This window comes from Monoraphidium neglectum (assembly GCF_000611645.1).
Source record: "Monoraphidium neglectum strain SAG 48.87 unplaced genomic scaffold scaffold00863, whole genome shotgun sequence".
NCBI lineage: Eukaryota > Viridiplantae > Chlorophyta > Chlorophyceae > Sphaeropleales > Selenastraceae > Monoraphidium > Monoraphidium neglectum.
The window spans coordinates 9,531-19,988 of NW_014012765.1; the positions used below are offsets into that span (position 1 = coordinate 9,531).

The 10,458-nt window shown below is 66.4% G+C and overlaps 3 protein-coding genes across 3 annotated transcripts; 1 reads left to right on the forward strand and 2 right to left on the reverse strand.

The window, feature by feature from the left end:
• Positions 1 to 457: 457 nt before the first annotated feature.
• MNEG_5672 (hydantoinase/oxoprolinase) lies at positions 458 to 5,509 on the reverse strand (the record flags this gene model as incomplete). The annotated part of the gene is made up of 11 exons (XM_014045851.1): positions 458 to 483; positions 691 to 700; positions 858 to 1,439; positions 2,009 to 2,287; positions 2,605 to 2,790; positions 3,075 to 3,499; positions 4,132 to 4,362; positions 4,594 to 4,791; positions 4,956 to 5,064; positions 5,111 to 5,199; positions 5,353 to 5,509. 11 exons carry the CDS (start codon positions 5,507 to 5,509, stop codon positions 458 to 460), a joined length of 2,292 nt encoding a protein of 763 aa, XP_013901305.1.
• Positions 5,510 to 7,021: 1,512 nt separating this feature from the next.
• On the forward strand, positions 7,022 to 9,496 carry MNEG_5673 (hypothetical protein; the record flags this gene model as incomplete). The annotated part of the gene is made up of 7 exons (XM_014045852.1): positions 7,022 to 7,204; positions 7,528 to 7,728; positions 7,788 to 7,909; positions 8,199 to 8,256; positions 8,593 to 8,701; positions 9,059 to 9,174; positions 9,416 to 9,496. 7 exons carry the CDS (start codon positions 7,022 to 7,024, stop codon positions 9,494 to 9,496), a joined length of 870 nt encoding a protein of 289 aa, XP_013901306.1.
• Positions 9,497 to 10,238: 742 nt separating this feature from the next.
• On the reverse strand, positions 10,239 to 10,436 carry MNEG_5674 (hypothetical protein; the record flags this gene model as incomplete). Its single annotated transcript, XM_014045853.1, has 1 exon — positions 10,239 to 10,436. A coding segment is annotated over one exon (198 nt), but the record flags the coding sequence as incomplete, so codon positions are not given.
• Between the last annotated feature and the right edge of the window lie 22 nt (positions 10,437 to 10,458).

Here is a 10,458-nt window from a genome sequence, read left to right on the forward strand (position 1 = left end):
GCCCGGACCCCTGATACACCCCAAGCACCGCCTCTGCCACGTCCCCCTTGCCTGCGCGCGCCCGCAGCAGCGCCATCCCTATGTGCCACGCCACGCTCAGCGAGTGCGGCACCGCGGCCCGCTTTGCGACCGCCCCAAGCATCGGCGAGCTCGCCAGCCCGGCGCTGCCGCCCGCCACGTCGCAGGCTGCGCGCAGGGCGCGCTCCACGTGGGTCGCTGAGCTGGCGCGGGTCATGAGGAGCAGGCCGCCCTTGTCATCAGCCAGGGCGCAGGGGGTCAGGGGCACGCCGGCAACGGCGGCCGTCGTCATCTTTGGGTGCGGCGGGCGGGGGTGACGCGCGGGAGGTGAGCGGGGGTGAGGGAAGTAGAGGTGGTTGGGAGGGGCATTCGACGCTGGTTTTGTCAAAGCACCCGCCGCCAATAAAATCGAACGCAGTACCCGCACTTCACAGCAGTGTCAGTCGATGCCAGGCTGGTGCAGCCCTGCGTGCAGCATAGGTTGATGCAGCAACCCAGACCACCCCCTTCTCATCCACCTCCTTTCAATCAACTCCTTTATGCCAGTCCACCCACCCACCCCCTGCTGGTGCCCACACCTCCCAGAAATGACCATCCAGATCATCTGGACAAGCCGTACATGCACTCTCAACCCCCGCTCACGCCACCCCACGCATTCGCATGAGTGCGCACCCTGCGACACCTGCGCAAGCACACCAGCACGCAACCACACAACCGTACACACGCCACCAAGCACACAAGCACACAAATCCACAAGCACACAACCACACCCCATTACACAATCACACCCCACCGCACAACCACACAGAAACCCGCGCCACCACACACCAACCACACACCTGCAACTCCGGGAAGGCGCGACCCATCAGGTCAGCGTCCAGCGCCGGCAGCCCCAGCGCCATCGCCACCGCCAGCGGCTCCAGGCAGTTGCCGCCCCCGACCTCCGCCACCATCACCGCCCCCAGCCGCCCGCCGACGTCGCCGGCGGCGCCGCCTCCCTGGCCTCCGACGCCGCCGCCAGCGGCGCCTGCAGCTTCCAGGGCGGATGCCGCCGACGTGGCGCCGACGGCCCTGCACGCCGCGACGCCTTCCAAGTACTCCGCCAGGCCCCTCACCGCCGCCTCCGCCTCCCCGCCCGGCAGCTTCTCAGCAGATACCGTCGGCGCCCCCATGCCGCCCGCGTCGCACACCAAGGCATCGTCCGGCAGCAGATGCAGCGGCAGCACCCGCGGCCGCGGCGGCCCTTTACCTGCCGCCGCAGGTGCAGCACCCGGCGCCATCACTGCGGGCGCAGCCCCCAGTGCCATAGCGCTGGCAAGGCGCAGGCGCGCATGCCGTGCGGAGCCGCCCCCTCCGGCCCCCAGGACCTGCGCCCCCAGGGCCAGTGCGTCCAGATCAAGATCACCCAGCTCCCACTCGCCCTGGGGGTAGTATGTGATTGTTGGTGGTCTGGCATGCTGCATGGGTGCAATTGCCACCGGTCTATTCAGTCAACCGCACCACCCTAGCTGGCCCTACGGAGGCGACGCCGCGCGGAGTCAAAGCATGCACGCCGCGCCCCGCTGCTGGCAGCAGCGCCCGCGAGAGCCGGCCGCAGAGCCCGCGCCGGCTGCACGCACACACGCACGCACGCTTGCGCGAGGTGGCTTGGGTGATACGGGTGGGGCGGACGCGCCTGGCTGTTGAAGCGCGGCTTGTGGGCTGCCAGGTCAGCGGCGCTCCATTCTGGCGCCTGCATCGACTCTGGCTCGGAGTGGAAAGCTAGACTGGCCGGCGGCGGCAGGCCCTCCTCCTCGGCTGCGCGTGCGGCCGGTTGCAGAACTCCGGCCTCGGCTGCCTGCTCCGCCGCCGCCCCAGCCGCCGCGGCCGCCGCGACAGCAGCAGTCCCTGTCGCCGCCGCGGTATCCTCCTTCACCGCCGCGGCCGCCGTTGGCGCGGCAGCCGCCGTCGCCTGTCTTTCTGACAGATCCAGGTCCCCCACCACCCTTACCTTCACCCTCGCTGCGCCGCCTGGCAGGTACGCCAGGGGCACCACGTCCTGGGAAGCTACCCGGCAGCTGCCCGGCGCCGCGCCGGCGGCCTCCGCGGCGGCGGTGGCGCGTCGCACGGCGTCAGCCAGGGCGCGCCGCCGCCGGGCGCCGCCTGATTGGGCTTCCGGAGGGGAGGGTTGCTGGCCCGGCGCCTGCTGCTGCTGGGGCGCAGGCAGCGGCGGTGGTTCCTCCGCGTCGTCGTCTCCGAGGTTGTACAGCGCATCAACACTGCCGCTGACCTGGGCCGTGCGTGAGTGTTGGGGTGACGCGCGTGTTGGCATGAGTGTGTGCGCGTACGCGCGCGCGTGCCATAGCATGCGCGTCCGCGCACCCTTTGCTGTGTGTGTGTGTGTGTGTGTGTGTGTGTGTGTGTGTGTGTGTGTGTGTGTGTGTGTGTGTGTGTGTGTGTGCGCGCGTGCGCACGCGCGCACGCGCAGCGGCTGCGTTTTTGTGTTTTCGTGTATGCACGCACGCCCACTTGCGCACATTCGGGCACACACATGAGCGCCCACAACAAAGCATAAAGCTGGTGCACTCCAACGCCAGCCAGCCTCACCTGCGGAATCGCCGCCCCCACCGCGTTCGCCACCTTCGCATGCGGCGGCCGCACAATTCCCCCCGCGCCGGCGAGCCCGGCGCCGCAGAGCGACTCGCCGCCCCCCACCAGCAATACCGGCAGGGCGCGGTCTTTCGCGCTCGGGATGACTGACTCGACGCCTGCTGCCAGCACGGATTGGATGGCCTGCAGGCAGGGCGGCCAGAGCGCGGAACTGGGGCAGGTGTGCTGGCTTGGCGAGCTCCAATTGGCAGCTTACCCTGCAGCGCTTGGGTGCGGGACATCAGGAGCCGCCCATGCAGCTTCTGGGTGGCTTCCAAATGCTGGGCCCCGCCCCACGCCCTGCTCTTTGCATTCCTGAGCCATCTTAGGGTGGGAGCAAGCGCAGCAAGACAGCAGCCGCAGATAGTAGGAGGCACGTGCGCTGCCTGGTCATGGCCGGCGCGACGACCGAAAGCCGCGGCCCTCACCTCCCACGCCTCCTCGAGCTGCTGCGCCGGCGGCCACACCCCATCTGATGCCCCCGTCGCCTCCTCCTCCGCGGGCGCCGCCGTTGCTGCTGCTGCAGCCGCGGGGCCGCCTTCCAGCCGCATGCGGCCCAAAGAGACCGCCACGTCGGTTGCAGTCAGGGTGGCGCCCCCAAAGGACAGCGCCTCCGTGTACAGGTCATTGCCCACGCTCTCCGGCCCAACGTGGCACCCACCACCGCCGCCGCTGCCGCTGTCGTCGTCGGCAGCGGCGGCGCCCCCGGGCTGGTCGCGGCGAGATGACAATCTGACGAGGGAGCCGCCGCCAAGGCCGAGGGACGCGACGGCAGGCAGCGCAAAGTTTGTGACCACGCCGCAGATGCTGGTCGCGCCGCCGGCTGCGCGCGGCAGGCCGTTCGAGACGACGCCTGCGCGGGCGCATGCGAGGACGGTGAAGGGACCAAAAGATTCAGCAATGGGAAAATCAGGGCGACAAGCTGGGGACTGGTGCTGCAGTTTTGACCAGTTGCTAAGTGTAGTCAGCAGGCCTGCAGACAACAGCTGAGAGCAGTGAAGGGGAAGCTTCCATACCGATGTCGGTCGTGGTGCCGCCGATGTCGACCACAATAGCATCCGTTACGCCGGCCAGAAATGCGGCCCCACGCATGCTGTTGACCGGGCCTGACTGGAACGACATGACAGGAAGCTGCTAGGGCGCGCACGTGGGAGGTGGGAACAGCGAGGGGGGTTGGCGCGCACCACGCGTGGGCCGTTCGCGCAAGAGGGGTAGGGCGCAGGATTCAGGCGCAAGGTTCAGAAAGCAACCTCCAGGGCCGCCTGTAAATTCGAGGACACTTGTATCGCTCTGCAGAGCCAAAGCAAAAGCATGCAAAGATCTTTGCACGTGGATTGAGATCCTGTTACCTATGCAACCGCTGAGCCAGCCGTCTGCACACCCATCGGATTCCAAGCAGGCACCAGCGCGGCCCCACCACCCACGCAGCCACGTATCCGCCCATCCACCCACCTACACATCCACCCCCCCTCCCCACCTACCCACCCAACCACCCAACCACCTCTGCGGCGACCTCCGCCCGCAGCAGCGCGCCGTCGCTGCCCGTCAGGAACAGCCGCGCCCCCGCCAGCCCCAGCGGCGCGAGCGCGGCCGCATACTGCGGCACAAGTCGCGCCGCCAGCGGCTGCAGGGCCGCATTGAGGATCGCCGCGCCCTCGCGCTCAAGCAGGCCCAGGTCACCCAGGGCGTGAGAGAGGGTCAAGTGGACGCGCCTCCCTGGAGGAGGGGGGAATCGATTCGTTTTCGCAACACACCGACGAGGGAATGGAGTGGTTGGGTGGGGTTGGGTGCAGTCCGCACGGGGTACGGCACCAATATGCTCCCCAGGCAAACAAGGTCACGGCATGTGCGGCCAGATTCATCAAGGCGGCGTGTTGCTTGTTGCGGTCAGTCCCCGAGTTTTCTGGCGGCGGCACCCAGGCGCGTCGCCGGCGCCGCCCGGCCCACCCGGCGCGAGCCTGTCCACCGCGGCCCGCAGCCGCGCCGCGAACGCCTCCTCCTGGGCCCCGTTGAGCGGCGAGAAGACGCCGCAGACCGCCACTGCATCGAGCCCGCGGTCCAGCAGCAGCCGCGCCGCGGCTGCTGCGTCGTCCTCGCCCCCTTGCGGCTCACTGATGGGCGTCGCGCCATCGTACTCGAATCCGCCTTTGGGGTTGTTTTTGGGTAATTGAATGGGTGCAGGTGGGCGCAGCTTCAGCTTGTATAGCAGGTTGTGATAGCTTCAGCAGCGACGAGCCCAGCGGCGCGACGCGGCGCCTGCTGGGCTGCCCTGCGCGCCGCCGCGGCCGACCTGGGCAGGCAGGCCCCACCCAGCCGCTGACCGCGGGGGTGCCGGTTTGTGAGCGGCGGCGCGCGCCCGCGCGCCTTGGGCGAAGAGGTGGCCGCCTTCGACCGCGCGCCGCAGCGGCGGGGGGAATCCTGAGAAGGGCGGCAGGCCGCGCGTGGCGGGGCCGCACAGCCGCACTGCCAGCACGCGCGCGAGGCCGCGGCGCTGCACCAGGGCGTTGACCAGCTGGGTGGTGCCCAGCATCAGCGCCTGCACGTCGGCGGGGTCTGGCGGGGCGCACGAGCGGTTGAGCAGTTGCGTGGGCTGCGCGGGCTTTGCGAAGTGGCTTTTACTAGGCGTGGCGAGGGCCAGGGCATAGCGGGGGGGCACTGTGCTCTGCGTCGCCTGGTGGCCGCCCACTTGCAAGCTGACCTGCGCACCTGTGCTAGCGGCTTTGAGGGCAATCGCGCAAGCGCCGACGATGCCGCCGACGACGTCGGGCGTGGTGCGTGCCTTGCCAGTCCCCAGCACACGCGTGCCGTGCAGCACTGCTGCATCGGTATGGGTGCCGCCCACGTCCACTCCAACACGCAGCATCTTGATAAATGGAATCAATGCGTGTGCAACATCAAACGGCTATGTACCGGTACATATGACGGGACTGCAATGGACGAGATCTACGGTACACTCCGTCTGATCTGGTGTGGCGCGAGGCGTACAAACCACTTTGGAACGTTGGATTTTCACATGAGCGCGATCCAATGCGCGCAAGGGTACTGGCCTTCATTGGTGCAGATACCCGCAGGCTGCGGCCACCACAAAGCACAAACCGAACCTCAACCACCAGTCCACGCATTGCGCGCGGATGATTGCGCACGCTGGCCATGCTGCTGTGCAGACAGGCAGGGGGTAATTCAGGCAGGTTTAAATCTTGTGTATCAGGCCTCAAGGGCTACAGGGAGGGAGGCCTGGGAGACGGGGGTGCAAGCATTGTCGGCCCGTACCCAAGATGTGCTGTGGCTGGGAGCTGTGAGGATTGCGCTTGAGCTTCAGCAGCAGCGACCGCATTGACCCAGGATGTCGCCCCATGACGGGAGCTGGGCTGGCCCCCCCCAAAAACAAACAAACAAAACAGCTGCCGCAGCCGTAAATGCGGCATGCACTCCCGTCCGGGTCAGAAGTGGGCATCGGCTCTGCTCAGCGCGCACGTGCCGGGAAGTTTGTAGGTCACACACTAGCTCAGACACTGACAGAAAAACTAAAAATGGCACTTGCAGAAGGAAAGAGTCCACTCAGCATGCGGAAGGCGCGGATGAGCTTGCACTGCAGTGTGCCCACAACCTTGCAGGCGTGTCCTTTGCAGAAAGGGCTCGCTTGCCTGTATGATACCTGCCTCCTGAACGCAAGGAATAAAGCTTTTTGCGGGATAATTTGAGTGCACTGGGCACGGGGGCCACATGGGATTGGCTGCGATGGTCAATTCCCCAGCGGGCAAAGTAGTGAGCCATGCATGCGGATGCGCCACGCAGCACAGGGCGTGGTCGGCCCTGTGTTTATGAGCAAGTTGAGCCTTCACCTGTAACATGTAGAATTCAAATCGGGAAGGCACCCCACCATCTCACACCAAGCAAGCACAAGCGCACAACCGGTCACAGTCGCACAGTCGCCGAGATCTTGGTCGACGATCTCTGTGACCTCATCTAGCGGTGGCGGTGGTTATGAGCACGATGCAGAGGCCGCAGATGATTGACAGCTGCAGCGGCTGCCGGAGCTGGAGAGCCTTCCGCTCTGCCCGGTGACCGTCAGCTGCTCGGGCTACGTTCATTGCACCTGATTTGTTGTCGAAGCATTCTGCTCATCTACAAAACACACCCACCGCTTGCAGGCCCCACGGGCTCAGGAGGCGCACTGCAGTGGCAGCCCTGTCGGCGGAAGCGGGGCAGCACGAGCAGCATGAGCACGGGCAGCAGCAGGTGTGGACCGACGCCGCTGCTTCTCGCGAGGCCGCATGATCCTAGACCTACGCCTGACACGAACGCGACGCTTTACGGTTGCTTTGCGCCGCTGCTCGTGCACACCGCAGGTCGCGTCGCTCGCTCGTTTCCCGCCATGATTCCACCACTGCTGAGCCGCCGCCGTCCACCCCTGCAGGCGCCCACGCGGCGAGACACCCTGCTGCGCGTGCTGGCCTCGCCAGCGCTCGCCGCGGCGGCCCTGCAGCTGCCGGCGGCGGCGCCCGCGCGCGCCGCCGACGGCGTCCCCTCACAGGGACCGCCCGGAGCCTTGCTGGAGGTGCGCAGGCAGGCCAGCCTGCCACCCAGCAACCTGGCGGCGGCAGCGGGGGCGCGTCTTGTTGCGAATGGGCCAGGGCGGGGGTCAGACAGCGCAGCATGCCTTGTACAGCGTGAGCAGGGGGGGGCGTGCTCGGGCACGCAGCTGCGACGAGATCCTGGCAGTCAACAGCTCAGCAGGATCCTTCCCGCACTGGCGTTTGGCGCCGATGGGGTGTCAATTCTTCTCGCAAGCCACACGCGTCCAGCCAACACCCTCCCTTGACGATCCGTCCCCCTCCCATACGCGACCACGTATGTATGGACATGCGCACACGTCCCCAGGACGAGCGCGTGACCCTCGTCACCAACGCCGAGGCCGCCAACCTGCTGACGCCTTCAGACAAGCAGGCAAGAGGCGGGCGCATCCCCCCAAACCGCGGGCGCACCCCCCCAAGCCACGGGCGCACTGCACTGCAGCTGAATATGTGCGCGGGGGCCGCCACCCGACGGCGAAAGCAGCCGCCCACTGACGCCATGGTCACTGTGCGCCGCGGGTCTTGACGCACGCGCCGCGCGACCTCCTCGCCGCGCCGCTCCCCCAGGTGCTGGCGCTCAACCGGCGCGTGCAGGCGCAGAACCGCGCGCCCGCGGAGTTCCCGGCATTTGTGCGGCAGGGCTTCGATATCTTAGTCATCGCCGATGACTACCAGGAGACGGCTGACGGGTCAGCGGTGATGGCGCTCGCTCGGCTTTTTTCGGGGGGAGGGGACGAACAGGGCTTGGGAGTAGGGGAGTGAGCGGGGGACGGTTTCGCACCCCATGTATGAGGCGGCCTGAAGGCCGCGAGGCTGCCGCGGCTGTTTGGAGAAAGGGTGTTGAGTACGTTGGCTGGTGCGCACGGTGTGGCAGGATACTGCCAGCAAATGTGTGACTTGAAAGGTGCTGTTGTCGGTAGTTCTACGACTAGGCACGCATCATCGAGTCCATGCCTGCCAAACCTTTCTCCCCCCCAGGCTGCTCTTCAAGGACTTCAAGGAGGGGATTGGGGCGCAGCCGCAGGAGGGGCAGCAGGTGGGGCCCGAGGCCGCGCGGCGCGCGCGCGCGCGCGTGCGTGCGAGGCGCATGCGGGGTGCACCTGCGATAAGCATGCCGGCACAGCGGGTTTTTGGGGGGCAGCTGTTCCCCCAACCACACGCCCATGCTCCAAGGCCCGTCCCTAAACTTTTGCCGCTGATACTTTTTCCTGCTGCCGCATACATCGCCTATCGAATTATTTTCGCCCTCACCCCACACGGGTGCCGCCCCCCTGCATACCAACCACCCCCTTGCGTACGGGCCCCCACCCACAGTGCCCCCCCTCCGTACCGCCCGCCACCCGTGCTGCCCTCCCAACTGTACCGCCCCTAGGTGGTGTTTGACTACACGGGGTACAATGAGAGCGGCGTGCCAATTGATAGCAGCTATCGCCAGGGCCGCCCCGCGGAGACGCGGCTCGGCATCGCCGGCCTCATTCCGGGTGAGGGCGCGGCTGCGTGTGACCCCTTCTCAAATCCCTTCGTCGGCGCGAGTCGCCAGCAAGGCGGCGGCACAGCAGTCGAAACATGTATCTGCACTTGCTGGCCTGGAGCTTCGCTGCTCAGGATTTGGCCCGCCGCACACCGCCTGCACGCCCCACACCGCCTGCACGTCGCTGATCGTTACAACACGCCAGCTTCCTCACATGACAATAGTTGTGCTTCGCGTCGCTCCCTTCGGCGCTTTGCGGCGTCACACCACAGCCCTCTGGTTTGTTTCGGCCGACTCCTGCATTGTCAACGACCCTCTCGCTTGCCAGCCTTGCACTCACAGCAATCCCCCTCCCTGTTGCCCGCAGGCTTTGAGCTGGGCATCCGCAGCATGAAGGTCGGCGGCAAGCGGCGCATCATCGTGCCGCCCAAGCTGGGCCCGCCCGTGGGCCCCTCAACCTTTTTCAGCGCCAAGCAGTGCGAGGTGGGCGGCTTGGCGTGGGGCTTTGAGGCGCAGCACGGCGGGACATCCGCACTGTCGTCATCAGCATCTTATGCAAATTGCCTTGTGCACGTTGCCAGTTTCGCTGGCTCGCGTTCGCCGGCAGTCTCATGGCGCCAGGGACTGCTGTTCCGCTCACCCCCTCTGCGACTGGCGGCTCCTCCTCCCCCTGCTCCTCGCTTGACCCTGTGCCCTGCGCCCACCTGGCCCCACGCCCCGCCAGGTGTTTGACATCGAGCTGCGGGGGCTGCGCACCTGCCGGCAGGAGCAGGTCATGATGTTCTCACGCGTCGTGTGCGAGTGACGGCCGGCGGCTGCGAGTGATGATTTGCGGCGTGCTCCCGCCACCAACTTTTGCAAACATGTGGGCTTTGTCAATCTAGCGGCGGCTTGCCGGCGCTGTTGACCACAATGGATTTGCTGAGTTGCCTCCTGTCAAGTTATTTATTGGTGCTGTGCGCTTCACACTCTGTAAGATTTTCCAAGTGTCGAACTGCGGGGTCTTCTCCGGAACGATCACACGCCACCTGTCAGTGCAGACTCCGGTTGCGGGCGGGTAAGCCGCTATATTTGCTGCGAGCATGCCTTCTAGGGCTTCCTGGATGCCTTCTGGGGCTGCATGAGGGCTCAGGCCTTAGCTGCTTCACGGCCAATACCCACACCTCAAAAGCGGCCCCTGCTGTGCTGCTGCTAGAAACAGCACACGTGATGGGGATAAAAATGATGGCTCCACATTGTGCTGTGCCTTGATGCAAGATGGCTGTCACGTCCAGCGTGATTATGCACGTGAGCCCTGCTGTTCCAACTGCAGACGCATGTTCAGGCCAAATCCCGTTCGCCGCATACGGCATGTATCAAAGCTCAGCCGCCCCTCCGCAACGCCCCGCCCATCAGCGCCTGCTGCAACTAGAACGTACACAGCATGCAAATTGGGTCTAGTTACATGCGTCGCGGAGACAAGCACCAGGCCTGCGGCCCCCACTCGGCGCAGCCGGGTTCGCCCCCGCGGGGCGCCGGCACGGGCCGGCGCGCGCCGCGCCGCGGCCTCAGTCGTCCTCGTCGTCGTCCTCCTCCTCTGCCTCCTCCAGCCACTTGATGAAGGGCTGGATGTCGTTGAGGAAGACGTTGCGGCCCTTGGGGTGGCTGCCCTTCTTGTACCAGTGCTGGATGGTGTCCTCGGCCACCAGGTCGCTGCTGTACAGCGCCTTGACCACGTCCGTGAACATCTTCAGCAGCCGGTTGTCCTCGTAGCACGCCACCTAGGGG